The sequence below is a fragment of the Rhea pennata genome, chromosome 1, assembly GCF_028389875.1.
Source record: "Rhea pennata isolate bPtePen1 chromosome 1, bPtePen1.pri, whole genome shotgun sequence".
Taxonomy (NCBI): domain Eukaryota; kingdom Metazoa; phylum Chordata; class Aves; order Rheiformes; family Rheidae; genus Rhea; species Rhea pennata.
Genome location: NC_084663.1, coordinates 184,848,322 through 184,864,901, shown reverse-complemented (window position 1 = coordinate 184,864,901; position 16,580 = coordinate 184,848,322). Strand labels below are relative to the sequence as shown.

The window sequence follows — 16,580 nt, the reverse complement described above, 5'->3', positions numbered from 1 at the left end:
TGTGATTTAGGCACAAAGGGGTCCGAGCTGTTTTACCAGCCTTCTAAGGCATTCAGTTCCCCTCCTACACTTTTATCACTTTAAAGTGTACCCAAATTGGAATGTTTGCCTTGAAAATACACCAATTATTTTATTACTGTGTGCATACTGATACACACATCTCAGGTACATGAGAGAACGTGACATTCATGCTATAAAAATATCTCACTTTTTGTTTTGTTACTGGTTTACTGGAGTAATGGGGCTTTCCTTACTCTGTTTTCCTTGCTTGTTTTTTAGCCAAAACTTTAGGAAATATAATGAAGTCATCCTATTCCATCTCATCCCCCGCTCCTCCCCCAAAGGATGCCGAATACATGACCCTTGTAACGTGCATTTCAAAAATGGGGAAACAGAGACATGGATACATTAAGCCATCATCTTCCGCAAAACACATGGAAACCCAATGGCAAAGCCAGGATAAAATCGAAGTTTTAAAAAGAGTTTCATACCTAATATCTAAATCATATCATATTTTCAGTCAATAACAGAACATTACTTGGTACAAATTAGAATACCGCTTTTATTGATACACTTAAACATGAAACATCGGTAACATTTTAAAAAACAGACAAAAGAGTAACCTGTTCCTTGATATACCTAATAGGCAGATATTCATTTTTTCCCTCAGTAATCACGTGGAAGAAATTGTCTTCCTCCTCACTGACCTGCATGTCAAGCGGTCTTTGCTATTGGGTTTTTTTCTCGTGTGAGGGTGTGTGTTCATTTGTTCCCATGAAGTCTGAGGACTGCGGTGAGCACCGCGGCTGTGGCTATTTTTCCTAAAGCCCGAGCTGCAAAGGAGCATAATGCCCGCGCCTCTCTGCAGCCTTCCACGCTGAGCCCTTAAAAGTCACAGCAGGAGCGAGTGTACGAACTTGGTGCTACTGGAATGCAAAACCACAAAGTTATGGCTTCCTCTAGGCCATGTTTTCCTTCAAAGTTATCAAGGCTTAGAAAAACCACAAAGAAGCTTTTAATAAAAAAGTAAATTCAGAACTCAGAAGATCTCTAATAAAGATAAATCTAATAGCTGTTTATTCTATAAATATTTTTTTGTCCAAAGACAAACACTTATAGAAACTTACAAGAAATATTCATTTGAAAAAAAAATTAAGCTAAGGAAAATTACAAAGTATCAGTTGTTTTAATTTAAATTTATCTTGTAGACTTGAGCTGCGCTCAGTCCTGTCTGTAAACCCACAACAGTTCCCTCAGTGCAATCACTCTAATCTATAGTTTTCTTTTGCTTCAGAAACAATTTTGTTAATCGCTCTTATCTTCTCCTTGATAATGTCTGTATTCTGGCTTCAGCTCCCATGTGTTTTTGTGGGTCCCCTTAACGTTGTAGATGCCTATTTCTCTTAAAATTTCTTTCAAGTATATCTGAAAGGAAACAAAATTGCAAATTATAAAGACAGGTAATTACCATGGATCTTTCTTATAACCTGATGCCACAAGATCTGCCAAATCACATTTACTTTGCTAGTAAAAATGGCAATGAAATAACCTGACAGACAGCAATAACACGTTTCTTTATACGGTTGAATCGCACTGACTTCCGACATGCTACGTGATTAGTTGTGCGATAATTACTCTCTACATTTTAAATCACAGAATCAGTGAGGTTGGAAGGGACCTCTGGAGATCATCTAGTCCAACCTCCCCGCTCAGCAGGGTCACCTAGAGCATATGAACACATGACAGATTTTAAACCCCCAGATGACGACAGAGGTTAAAGGAGAACAGTGGAGCTGGGGGCTAAGAGGGGAAATCCCAGAGCCAAGAGCTTCTGCGCTGGCCAAGGGCACAGTCCTGCCAGGGCACTGAAAGACACGTCCTGGAGCAAGAGATGCTCCAAGGGTCACCAAGAAAAGCCCTTAACCTCCTTGCGAGGGTGATTCGGGGCAGGTCATCACAGCACACCTACAGGTAAGGACTCTACAGCACTGCCCTAAAATCGGGGCTCTTGAAAAATCAAAAAGCTGAGGTACGTCCAACAAACCCAAAGCGTTGGATGCGGTTCGTCTAAAAATCTGCGTACTGTTTTGCTTCTTACCATACTACGAGGGAGCGTGGGTGCTGACGTGTTTTCTGTTCGCTCCTCTGACAGTTAACCGTGCCGAGGGCGATTTTACGCGCGTGGAGCTGCCGGAGGTGGCCATAAGCTGTCTCAGCCACCACAGGCCTCCCCGGACACGCCGCGGGCTCGCAGTGCTCAGGCGGATATGCAGTTAAAACCAACACTATCCCTTCTAAGCCAGAGATTATAAAATCCTATTTTTCAGGTCCTTAAAAGGATCTTGGCTTTTCTCATCTCGTGTTGTATTATTTTGCCTACGCACATCTTCATTTTTAACGGTTTCCAGTGACCTTCAGTGGGACATGCATATAGCCAGTTTTAACACTGTCACTTTTCAATTTTTGTAAAATCTCAGCGTTATCCCAAAGACCTTCCTCGTCCTGCTGGAATTTCATGGCTTGAGCTAGCACCTCTCAGCTTTCAGGAGAGGGGCCAGCAGATTCTGGACTTTCTGCATGCCGAAACTCACCGTCTTATTCTGATCCCAGCCTGATGGTTTTCAGGCCAGTTTGCAATGCTTTAAGCTTTTTATTATTGCCTTGTTTTTAGAGGAACATTGAGTAGTAGCCAGAGAATTTTCTAATATATTCATATATCAAGGCCAGTTAAGAGAAAGAAGAAAAAAAAAGGCTACGATAACCAGTAGTATAACTTTTGACACAAGACAGCCCACAAATGTCACTCTTTATAATAAACACCAGTAATCTGTTTAATTTTTTTAAAGAACCATTTGCCTGTTTGTTTGTTTAAATATTAATCAGTACGGTCTTCAGAGGATTGCCATGGCAACCACAGACCACAGTTTGAGAATCTCCACACTGAATTTACAATTGCTTTAGTTTGGGCAGTTTAATCCTTTTTGGAAGCATTACTGGAACCTTTGTATTTTCTGTATCTACAATTATATTAAATGATACTACCAACTTAGCCCAACTCATAAAAAAGCAGTTATTTGTTGATGACATAGCATAAAAAGAAAAGGGGCTGATCGCCCGATCTCTTCTTTACACTCTTCCCATTCTTTGCCAAATAGAAAAGTCAGGAAATAATTAAAATTATACTGGAGTATGGTTTCAGCCAGTAAAAAAAATATATTTTTTAAAGAAACTGATAGCTACTCTAGTCACTCTAGTATTGATACAACATCTAGACTTGTGTCTAGACAACTCCCCAAAATCTACCCCACGTCAGTGAGGGCTATTTAAAAGACGGCTTTGTCTTTCGAGTACGAAAAATCAGGACAGCAGACAGCACATGCAGCCTGCTTATTTTTAGGCTCTTCTCTCGGTTCTTCAGTTGAAGTGGCGGTGCGGTGGAGCAGGGCACGGGAGCGGGGCCTTCGAGTCGTACCGCAGGGAGGACTCTTCATGCCTTTGGCATGAGCCCCAGCAGATGGCAGCAAGAGATCAGTACATATCTTCTAATACACCTTACCGAATCTGATGCAACGCAGAGCTGCTGTCGTACGCGACATCAGACAGGCCAGGCTGCGAGCTAAGACAAATGCGCTTGCTAAAACAGCGCTCAGCGCGCCGGCAGCTTTGCACAGCGCGGAGGCTACTGCAGAGCACGCTTGCAAGGAGCTGAGGAAGGCAGGCGGGAAGGCTGCGCACGAGGACGTGCACAGGCTGCACGTGCACGGCTTCGTCTGCAACCCCGTGCGCGCAGGTGAGGCAGCTCTCCACAGTGCCACGGACCGGCGCGTCATGGCACGTCAGGGTGCAGGAGGAAACATATTCAGATTCCAGCTTAAATGCTGCTCTGGACCACAAGCACAGATCAACGAGAAGTCCGAAACAAAAAATCCAAACCCAGAATACCAAAAGCAGCCGAGTCACATTAAGCAGATCCACATGCAGCTACGGGGCTGGGTGGCTTAAACGACATCTTGGGAGCCGGGTCCCAAAGTGCGGCGATCCGAAGGATTCAAGCTGAGCAAAACCCTTTGGGTGAGCAGGGTGAGCAGCTGCCAGCAGCACCGCTGCTACGCGGCGGCAGCGCCTCGGGGTGGCATTTCCCACCGCGCAGCTCTCGCCTCGAGCTGCTTGCTCAGGCCTCCAAACCATCCACGCCGGTAAGAGAAGGCGACTTTTAACCGGGTCCAGCTCTCAGACCCGGACCTCCACGCGTGCAAATTCGACAGAAGGACAAAACCGAACCAGCCGACCCACCCCGGAGAGCGACGTGGCGTCTCTGCCCCTGGCGAGCGCAGGCCGAGGAGGCTCACGGGACTGTGGGCTGCAGCTCCCGCGGCCGGGAACGCGCTTGCGTTTGCCACCCCTGCCCCAGGGAGGGAATGAGACCCCCCGGTTTGGTGGAGGGCAGCTCGGGCTCTGAACCTGAAAAGCCATCCCGCGCCACTAGGTAATGCTGAACTGCCGGAGCTTTTAGACAAGTGTAAATCAGGGATAACCCTACGTTTGCTCTACACTTGCTCTTCTAAGCCCTGAGAACCATTCTTGATTAATATTTGATTGCTCACATAAAAACATATTCTGTTCTCAGTCCAGATCTAGAATTACTGCAATGATTTCTATGGAGCGTTCAGCATTTACCTCTGGGTAGGTGACAACAGATTTGCCTACTACCACAATAGTATTTTGTTGTTGTTGTTAGAAACATACAAAACCCAGTTTTTCCTAACATGGCAGTCGTTTGTATTCAGAGCAGACTTACTTTGTGATTCCAGGTTCTCAAAAAAAAAAAAAAAAAAAAAAAAAAAAAAAAAAGATGGCAGTACCTTCCTGCGTAGCCTTTAATTTATTCTGTAGCAAGGATCCCATTTACTATTCACCTTTACCATTACGCAAGAAAAATGTCCTCATTTATTTGTTACTTCACTAACCAAGATTTTGATTCCTTTAGAAAGTGCACTTTAAATATTATTAGCCAGTGGTGTAAGCATCTAGAACTTCATTACAATGTGAGCTGAAAGGACAGCAGCAGTAAATTTTTTTTCTCAACTCTGAAAATAACCTCAACACGTAGAAATTCAGAGGAGAAATTACATACCCAGAAAATCTTAGACACTGTGACAGAAAATAAAGCAGTGAACACTTCAGCAGAGATTAATTAACAGCCAACCCTTTACAGCATGGGGAAAACATGCCTATTCAACCTGTTGGCATTTTACATTTTTTTTTATGAGGTATGGCAGCTCTATGAACAATAATGTCACAGGGGGCATCAGGAGCAGATACTTTATTTTCAGAAAAAAAAAAAAAAAAGTTTCACGCCAGAGGTTAAAGCCTGCAGCCTCAGGAAAACCTGTACACTGAGTGAAAACCGGCTACACTGCAGGGAACTACGGCTAATACTTTTTTTAAATGGAAATGAATTCCATTAGCAGTTCCCTAGAGAAGCTTCTAAAGGGAACCCAGTTGGGAAATTACAGTAGGTTTAGATGAGTGGTAGATGATGTACTGAAAGATAATTTTAAATTTACCACCATATTGGCTGTCAAGTGAACAAAGACAGACGTCAGGAAGAGGATTTAGTTCATTTATCTTCTCCGAATATCTGGTTATGAGGAAGCTAGAAGGGCATAAACACCTATGGCAAAAATCCATCTGGGAATTAGCAAGGAGTCAGTACTCTCACGCACAGTTTGAGACTTGAGACTGCACAGTCCACTCAGGGGGAAAGGATTTAACAGTTTGATCAATCTCAGGAGCCCTCAGAGAAATAAGAGCATATGGGCTGTCATCTAGTAAGGGTGTAAGCGTAAGTGTAAGGACTGGGGCAGGTACAAAGCCCTTCCAGCTGCTGACCGTGAAACTTTGGGATTTTTAGCCATGACTGTAGAGACTCAAATAAGAAACAGAGATGTGAAGACGTTGCCCAAATAAAACATGATGTTGGGTCAAATTAGTTTACAATTTCCTCTTAACGTGTCTGAATTACTATGGTGTACATAGAAAATAATGGTTAGTTTTGCTAAGAAGAAAGTACATAAAATAGATCCACTATGCTAAGGGCAAAATACAGGTATTCAGGGGCACATCATGAAAACAGCAGCGAGTATATAGATTGGTACAGAAATTTATCATAAATGTAATGAAAGTATTCATGTGATACATTTCGTAAACACATAAGACAAAATTACCCTACACCATCCGATCCTTAAGGCAGTGACTAAGGCAAAGATTTTGCCGAACTTGTGTCAGAAGAAACTTGTGTCAGAAGCACAGTTTCTCCAGGCTCGTTTGAGTCAAGACATAAAGACAAGTATATCCAAGATCACAAACACAAGAGGAAAAGATCATTTTTTCCCTCTGATGGCTAAAGTGGGAGTTGAGGGTGACAGTATTTCTAGCTGGTGTCCTTCAGTTATGTTAGATGGGCTAAATCTGCACCTACTTACATTCAGAGTGATCAGGATAGTGACTGTAACACCTATCCTCTCTAAAAAACAAACAAACAAACAAACAAACAAAAAAACCCACAATTTTCTTGCCATTCTCGCCACATGTTCCTCCTATTCCTTCCTCAGCTTCCATGTCCTACAAGTCTTTCCTACCACACAGATAAGGAGCTGACTCATTAGACAAATGAATTAAATAAAAGAAATGAACACATTATTTGACAGTTTAAGCTACAGTGCTATAGCAAAGTAGACCTACAAGTATCTGAACTGGGTAACAACTTTGTGTAGCTTCTCAACTGAATGAATTGTGTATTTTATATTACTCCAGTCCTCTGATATATATCCACTTCATCCTTAATATGAATTTGGGCAAAAACTGTTAAGTGTTTCCACTTTTTCCTGTCATTTCCAAAGAAATCAGAATTTCTATAATCCAGCTGTCACTGTTCCTTCATCTGCCTCCCCTCTAGAGTTTGAAACTCTTGGTTAATTTAAACTCAAACATAAGTTCCTTTAAGTTTTCTGAAAACCACAGCTGTGCTGTGGATAGGTATCAAAGTCAGCAGTGGAAAAATCTAAAGTATCAAGGATACCAAAACCACAGAACAAAACAAGCAAAACTAGCTGTTATAAATGCTGTTCAACAGAAGCCAGCTGACCGATAATCACAATGTGCGGTTAGCATGGGAAGAGAGCTTGGAGATGACGGTGGGTAAGGTTTATGGAATGTAAATCTTTGGAACCCAGGCTCTGCTAGTCCTACAAAATAAACTATTTATACAAAAAAATTCCCACTGATTCTACAAACTCAGAATTTTTCTATGTTAGAACTTTATCTCCTACAGGTGCTCATTTGTGATAAAGCAAGCAGAGGGAGATAAAGACATTGGCAATAAGGTTTCCTGACCTGCCATCCTATCTCTGCTCAAGAATTACAGCTGTTGCAGCTGCATGTGGTCGGCGAGCAACAGTCACTCGCTTTACGTGTCACTGCCTCCCCCTGCTGCACCTGGTCTGCTCAAATGAAGGGGGAAGAAGGGAAAGAACTTGGAAATTAAGGTTCATAGATAAAGGGCCTGGTAAATATTGCAGGATAACATAACCATAATGTGAGCATACGTGTTCATGCTTTTTCCAGTTCATGTATGAGAATAGTGTTTAAAAACAAAACAACATAAAGCCCAAACATCAGATCCCAAAACTTCCACTCTAAAAATCCTTCCATTTGTAAAGGAAATCTATTGATTTTGGGAATCTTGGCATGATGCCTGAGCTCCTGGCATGGATAATGTATGCATTTAATACTAATTCTCTGAAATCTGAGACACCACCACAATTTTCTAGACCCACAGACAAGAATAACCCCTCATGCTACACCAAGGTATAGGTCAGAGACTGGATGAAGCTCCGACCCACTACTTACTTAAGTACCTGGTTGATGACAGCAACAGAATCAAGTTATTATTTCAGTAAGGACAGGAGTAGCATAGGAGACATCAGAGCATTAGAAAATGTGATTTCTAATATTAAACAGAACCCAAACAAGAAAAAGACCTTTTAAGTTACTTGACTCCATTCTGCCAAGGGACAGCAAGCTCGCTGCAATGCTTGGTATCCTACATAGTTCTCCAAAAGTGAATCGTAAAATGTGATGATTTCATTTGTTATAACATTTAAAGATCTGTTTCAAAGGCATGTGGTAGATATTAAACTATTTGTTATACACAGAAAATATACACAACAGTAACTACTGAAAATATTTACATTACAAGACTACTAGTACGTACCACTGGCTGTTTGGTTATGTCCACCAGGTCTTTAATGTTGTAATACTGATGTTTCTCAAAGGCTGAAAAAAGCATGTCCAACACTTGCTGTTTATCAGCTCGAGCCCGTTTTCCATCTTCTTTCTTTTTCTTTTCATATTCAATCTATCAATTGGATACAAAACACATTTTATAGACATTCATACGTAACATTGGATAATTCTCAGTGCTGAACATTAAGATATTAAAAAAACCCTATTTAACGAAACACTCTTCAATGACTCAGTGCTTTTCATCTGAAAATCTTCTTTTGAGCACTTAAATGCACTTTTATGAACCTAAACGAAACATTTTGTCTTCAGCACAATAACCTTTTCAGGTAAGTAAATATCTGTGCTTTAATCTGTAAAATATCAGAAACAGAGCCTGTAAAATGTGCTCAAATCTAAAGAGAGAACTAACAACAGCACAGGAATCTGAACTGAGCTGGTATTTTCACTCCACCTCTTCGATACCAATTCTTGAAGTATCATCACAAATATTAAACTCAACAACTTACAAATTACCATATTCAAGAAAATCCACAGACTGACACAGCTATATCCACAATCACCACAAAAACCATGTGAAGCACATGCAAACGCCTGTAGTGTACACCCAGTACACCCGTAGATACCACCTCAGTTGATCCAGAGAGAACATTGAGACAATCACCATCAATATAAACACAATCCCTACCACGTAAAGACACACTCCTGGCAAACGGGTGGTATCTCTCCAGGAGAAACCTGAGTATCACAGACAAATTTACTATAGTCCAAGAAGAAAACTTCAAGCAAATACAGGCACCTCATTGGCACCTTCCACCCTACTCTAGAATATATATGAAAAATATTAAACTACTACAATCTGCAAAAGATGACAGTATCTTAAAGAGATTTTTGCAAAACTTTTGTCACCATGAGCCCCCAACACCTCTTGCATTCTACCAAATCCATCATCAGAAGCAAGATTTTCACAGACAGCACACAACAAACAAAATCCAAGCATGACAGAGTAACAAATGCAAAATTTGCCAATACATCTTTCCAACAACCTCAACAAATCCCTCAATAACGGAACTATCAAACTCCTTGGAACTGACCCATGTGTCCCAGAATTTAATATATTTCATGTAATCACCAAATGCTTTCAGGGGAGCTACATACATGGATCGAAAGTAGCACAACACAATATTCACAAAATCAGTAATGGCCTGGTTGTCACTGGGATAATACTTCTGTAAAAGGATCATTCTGCCTCTGATGTCTCAAAACTGATCCTCAAGGAAAGCCTTCAGAGAAGAAGCCTAGAAAGGAAAACTCATGATTCTACAGGATACTAAAAATCTTATTTCTCACAGAGACATTAGTTTCATGGTACGATTTAATTCCTCCCATAGCTCATCTCCAGCTACCTCCCTCCTACGCTCTGAGTGATAACAGATTGTCTCTTGCTATCTGTCCCAAAGAGGCTAAAGACTATTACCCTTGCTCATAAGCCTCTGGCCAGCCAGCCTCCTCTTTCAAATTAGGAAACTGTTTTTTGCCATTAAATGGATCGAGAAAAATTATTCTCAACCCGTAGCTTGAAGTTTGTTGCTTCTGCTCACAATCTGAAGATGGGTTTCTGTATCCAAATGCTTTTCTGCCTTTCCAACTTTACGACAGTGTAAAAAAAAGGACACATCCTCTCTGCACAAACCCACACAACTGATTTTCATCCAGTAATATATTTTTGTGATTTCTTAAACTGTAATGATTCTTTAAATCTTTAGCTTCTGTAATTAAAAAAAAATCTTTAAAACAGTAACAGTTTTTTAACAATAGCAAACTTCAACATCAAGTAACACAACTTTACATAACATCATCTTGGGTGCCAGGATCTACAGCAGAACTACTACTCCACAGAAACCGGAGTAGAAGCATAAATCCAGGACACCGGCTTTGCTATAAGTAATAGTATGTTGAAATATTTCCTCTTTTCCAAGTCCAGCAGACAAATCATTAGGACTCTCTGTTGACCTTGAAAACATTTTTATTGTGAGCTTCAGAAGCCCTGATGTGGATTCCATTTCTTTTTCTCTACCAAGATAGTCTTACGATTTACTCTAAGTAAGTGTAATACAAGCAGACTGTATCAAGTTGTAAACACATGCAGTATAACTACAATGATGTTAAAAAAATATCTGAACAAGTCTACTCAGCCAAAACTACAAATCCCAAATATCATCAGTATCCATTATTACAATAGAAAATCACTACACAGATAAAGAGCACAATACATTTTCCTGACTCTATGTTGAATTCTTTACCAAGCAGCATATACTCAGGGCTACCTGCCTTGCAACTTCACCAGCAAAGCAGTCACCTAGTTCTCAACTGGGTACATTTGCATAGTCGTGCAGGTACTGAAGAAGAAAGGAAAATCTGAAATCATCTGAAAGTCTGCTGTGACCTACAGGCTATGTTTGAACAGGGAGGAAACACTGTTGAGTCTGCAAAATGCAGTGCTACCCACATCCTGGTACAATAACAAGGATTTCTGTATAAAGCACCAAAAGAAAACAATTCAAAGACTGGGAAGGAGGAGGAGACAGGCTCTTTATTGCATGAAATGTAGGATGAAATGTAAGATGCATGAGAGGCTAAGTGCCTGCTTCTTCTGCTACCTGCTACATAAGCAGTATACCCAATCTACTGTTTGATTGCCAAAAGTTATTTGCATTTCATTTTCAACTGATCTGACACCAGCCAAAGTTTGCAGTATTAAAAATGCATTTAATTTACACCTGCTTCAAATGAGAATTTCCTAAGAAGGTATATGCTGAACACTTACTTACTTTTTTCCTACCAAAGAAAGCATTCCTCAAGAGCAAGCATCTACTAATTACGCATCTACCACTGTCATGCTCTAACTCAATACAAAGGTGCAGGGACTAGCTGCAAGGACACGGGTGCATCCTGAGGACCACAAAGTATGCAGACTTCAAGACATGCATTTTAAATTCATGTTGCTATGATAATTGTCCCTTTGCTCTTAAAAAAATACATGAATTTGTCACATCTATCTCAGCTTACAATCTAAAATTTGTATTTCATGTTATCATTGGAAAGCACCTATTATGATTAGAATTCCCTTCCACTGTATATTTTGGAAGTCTTTTCTTTTGGTACTTCACAGTCAGAGACCTGAATTACTACCCCGTAGGATTAATTAACATAACAATTGCTAGAGAAACCTTCCATTCACACTTAGATAGGATTAATTAACATAACAATTGCTAGAGAAACCTTCCATTCACACTTAGAAAGGCCTCACTTTGCAGAAAGCATTTGACCATTGTTTGCATATTTCCTTGCACATAGCAAGGAAGGTAAGAGCTGCAAATTATGGGATCCTGTTCAAAAATCAAGACATTAACACTCTGTTTTCTTGGAAGCAGAGTTTTCTCAGGTTAGCCACCACAATCAATTGCAATGGGCTTTCTTGAGCCCGAGTTTTCAATCTTCTTTGACTTACGGATCCACAGAATTTTCCAGTGAAGCTATGAATCTCTGTCCTGGCTAACACCACCAAACAGCACCGTACCGACTTCACCATAGGCACCTATTACACTCAAAACAGTGGTTATGGGACACTGGGGCTGGGGACATTAGCTTGATAATGATATTTTAAATGTATGCATGTGTTAGTGTTTTAAAAGAGGAGGAGATGGATTATCTGGCCTTAATTTGTTGTCAGAAAGGCATCTGACACTTCCAGAAGATAACTGGAAAGACAACATCATCTCCATTTGCAATGCTGGACAGAGCTCTGGCTTCCTGTAAACACTTGAGGTTACTCTTCAGTGTTAAGATCTCTGCATCTTTCTCTGAGGTTGGTATCTTTTCTCTGACTCAAAAGTTGAAATATGTGGAGTGAAAGCCGAAGATGGCAAGTTACAGGCTGCACGACTCTGCCACAAGTGCAGCTATTATGTCTGTTCTTACCAACCTTTCTGCAATTTTCTACTTCTCCAAACATCAAAACCAAAATGAACAAGAAGAATAAAAACAGAAACAGAAACCAACTGCAACCTTCTCAGGTGGAAGGTTAAGCTGAAATGAAGGAAGAAACCAATCTTACCCTTTCTGGCTTTTAGTTTTGTTTTTAAGGAGCAAGAACAGGAGGTAAGTATTGAGGCTTTTCATTCTGTATTTGGCACAGTTATGGGAATAAAGAGTAAGTAATATGGAAGTAATGAAGAAAAGTTACAGTGACTATCAAGAGAATCTCAAAGAACAATTAAAAAGATCCAAGGTATTATTTGTACCTCTTCAAACATGAAACAGCAACAACTCTGCTTAGATAGCAACTTGGAGAAAAAAAAATAATGTTATAATATTGATACTTCCTACACAAAGGAACAAAGCAATGATACGGAAATTCTCAAAATTATTTTTACTGATACTAAGTCTCTGATAAGACTGTTTCATGATTGGGTATCAAATCCTAATGATCTGAACAGGAGTCTGCTGGAAAAAAAAATAAAGTGGTATTTTTAGCTGAAGCCTAGTCTTTATTTTCTAGTAAACCCTCACACTCAGCATTCTTCTTTCTCTGTTATTTTAGCAGTTCAATGAACTCTTCCCAGTAGGACTTTCTGTTTTGTATTCTCTAGATTATTTAAAATAAATTGAAGAGAAGTGTTTGCATTCCGTATATGCCTGCAATGTGAATATTCTAAAATTCATAATTCATTAATATATAAAAACAACTCACATAAAACTGATGATCAAACCCTCTCTTTGTCAAAAACAAGTAATCTGCAATTGGTGTCCCAGTTGCCAATATTTTAATTAGCAACACTACTATTTGCCTCCAACTTCAGCAACAGCTCCCACTGTTGTCTAAAAACAGAGAGCATTGTGAAATGCTCTTTTAAAAAAAGCATGGTATCTGTTGCTGCTTTCTTCTTTTGTCTTGTGAATTCACTGTTCTTACCGTTACAATGAACCCTTTCATTTTCTTGTTTTCTATTTTCTTTGCAAGCAAGCTGTTTTATGCAGTAGGCTCAAAATACTTCAAGAGAGTCATGTTACAGAATGCATGTACACTGTAAACTGATTTACATTTATTTTAAATAGTGTAGTTTTAAATTTAAAAAGCATTAAAATATGATTTGATTTCAAGGAAGGACCATTTTAGAACAAGCTGTCAAGAGTAGAAGTTGCTAGTTTATCCCTGCAAGACTTCATACAAAAATCAATTTCTCTTTGTTTACCTTAACAGTATGTTGCTAAGCTTGCTGAAAAACTGCCAAAATTGCCTTTCTGAAGGTATCATTAATTCAGAAACTATGTATTACACTTCTTTGACAGTTAATAGAAAGGTGATAAAGAAGGCATGACAAGTGAAACCAAGAGATTTCATCTGAAGATGTTTGAAAGAAGTATAAAAATGCCTTTTTTTTTTTTTTTTTTTTTTTTTTTTCAAAATTCCTTGAAATTGGAACTGGGAATGTAAAACCTTCTTTTCTTTTTTTAAGCCAGTGCCTGAAAAAAGCTATTGACCTTACTCTGAAATTCATCAGTAAGAACATGAGGACCACCACTATCAACATAATATTCTAAAGACTGAGCAAGGTAAGAAAACAAATCTGCATCTTCAAGTAAGCCTTTGCCAGGCTGAAATTTTTCTGAACAACTTTTCATAGTGTGACACAATCACCTGCAACTTCTGTTCTCATGGACAGAGCTACACAATATCAAGGAAGACGCAAAGGCTCTCAGGCTATAGAACTTCTTAAGGTGTATGTATACAGCAGCAGACCAGAAAGAGCAGTGAAAGAGGAAACTGGTTAAGTGAAGGCAACCCATCAATTGAACAGAAATCTGTAGAAAATATCCGCAAAGTAAAAGTAATAGTAAATGGCATGGAACAGGGCTTCCAGCTAGCAAGAAAAAGAAGAATTTACATAAGGAGAACTTACTACAGAAGCCACTTTTTTTTTTTTTTTTTTTTTTTTATTCTCCTCCACTCACTGCTCATGTTTACTGAGTAAGTGTAATTTACTTTCAAAAAGTGTTGTTTTCAACTTCTGTTTACAAGAACATGAAATTAAGGTGGTTTATTATTCTGAAGACCATCTCAAAAAGGAAATGGTTCGCACCTATCTATCTCAGTGTCAATCTGTATCTGTGTACAATAAATCCATGATACCTGGTGCTAAACTGAAGAAAAAGAAACAAAATTTTTCCTACTACCTGGAGCACTGGTACTAACCTCTGCAATCAGAGAAAATGAGAACATGTGAGAACATAAAGAAGAAACCTCTGAAAGAGTAACCAGAACCATTCTTGACTTGAGACTGCTGTAAGAACTATGCATATTGGTTACAATGCAACTCCCATTACCCCAAGGCCTTCTTCCCAGATTTTTCACACAGTGCCATCATCCTGGTTTCTGGTACTGTACAAAATTGAGAAGACCCTATCAAGTATCTCTTGCTCTGTGTGTACTTCAGAACAGCAGAAAGCAATCTACATGTTAAAATCTGACAATCAGGCTCAACCTTCACAAAACTGTATTAACATGTTAGGCATTTAAAATGAGCGTTACCTTTACAAACGCATCTTTACAACAGCAAACAACACTACAATATTCTAGAGGTTAATCAGGCCCTCATGAGCTCTACAGGCAAAAATTTCTGCAGGGTTTGGTATATGTCTTCTGGAGATTTCAGGGAAATTGAAAATAACAGTAGACGTCCATAATTTGATTACACATTCCTCCAAACATCAGGTTTTTGTAATTCTTATTATGGTAGAAGTAGCTGGAAATGGTTGGATAAAATCAATTATTTTGTTCCCTGTAAGGTCATAAATACTCTGTTCTACACTAATAAGATTAAAAAAAAAAGTATGATCACTGCCTGTATAATAACCCAGATATTCTGTTTATTTGCTGAAAGACGTGATCTGAAAGTGATGGAGGGATAGCCCAGTTGGGCCCAGAGAACTTTCTGCTGCAGCGTGAAACATAATTAAGTAATACGAAGATTCCAGCTGCAAGAACATTAACATTGCAACCCTGTAGATATGCATATCATTTACAGATATGCAGAAAATGAAGGTCCCTTTCTCAGAGAAGAAAAGAAGCTAAATTATAATTATGGTATATATGATAATGAGATTGTAACTTCTGCTAATAAATAGGCAGTTTTAATATAATCTCTGAAGAGAAAATATTCACTTTGCCTTTCATTACTAATGGCAAAATTGGCATCCAAACAAGCTATTGCTATTTCCCACCTACATGCCTAATTCCTTTCCTTCCTTTTGTATCTTTTTATCATTTAGGAGCACATGGAGCAGCCACATTTAAACTCCATTTAATATTCTATCAATTCTTCCTTCAGGAAATTTTACCTCTTTTTAGGTTAGCAGGTACTGATTCCTTCCTCAGAAACTCCTTGGAAGATGACTGAACATAGTCAGCCTGTGTGGTAATTTGTATCTTTTTGCTTTTGTCTTGTGACAAGTCTTGCTCCCGATGGAGCTTTCATATAATCAGAAGCCATGCAGTGCATTTCAAGAGAGCAGCTGCAGCTTCAAAACATCAGAAAAATAAGAAGCTTGTGGACTTGTTCTCCCAATCTCCTGCCCTTCGAGCCATCTACCTTGAACTTTAACAAAAGACATAAGGAGAAGAAAGATGTTGTAGGAATCTGTTCTGCCTGGGTCTTCAGGGTCATGGGAAAGCTAAGATGATTCAAGCACAAGCATGTCCCACTAGACTTCTCCCATCGAAATGCAGTTAGCCAGATTTAAGAGTAAACATATTGCCCATAGACTTCCATTAAACGGACAGCTATGCAACTGCTAAAAACATATCACTAGCATGCATAAGCATCATAATTTTTTAAGGAATCTTGTTACACAGTTATCCCCTGAATCTTAGACAAGACTCAAATTTTTATGATGCTAACAAGACAGCAGTTTGCAACTAGAGTAAAGATTCACAGATTGCCTTTAGGGTACAGTTATACTGCTAGTGTCAATGAAATGTCAGAGCTTCCCAGTAGAAAGAGACTTTGTAAATCACTACAGCTTATTCTAGAATTAAAGAAGGAAAATAGCAGTAGCACCATAAAGCATCCATATATTCATATAAAATTGCAGGATATACTGGTGTGACTATTTTGATTAAATGTCATTCCCTTAATTGAAATAGTTATATTGGTATGATCATCCATGTATAGCTAAAGACTTTGAACAGTAACTACTCCAAACAGTCCTATGAG

The 16,580-nt window shown here is 39.2% G+C and overlaps 1 protein-coding gene across 1 annotated transcript in view; it reads right to left on the bottom strand.

Moving 5' to 3' along the window:
- Positions 1 to 542: 542 nt before the first annotated feature.
- Positions 543 to 16,580, bottom strand: part of GTF2F2 (general transcription factor IIF subunit 2) — a 97,076-nt gene continuing 81,038 nt past the window's right edge. The window contains exons 8-9 of the mRNA XM_062576331.1: positions 8,276 to 8,419; positions 543 to 1,425 (exon numbers count right to left, since the gene is read on the bottom strand). Coding sequence (XP_062432315.1) covers positions 1,306 to 1,425; positions 8,276 to 8,419 — 264 coding nt within the window. The 3' untranslated portion in view covers positions 543 to 1,305. The remainder of the gene's footprint in view (positions 1,426 to 8,275; positions 8,420 to 16,580) is intronic.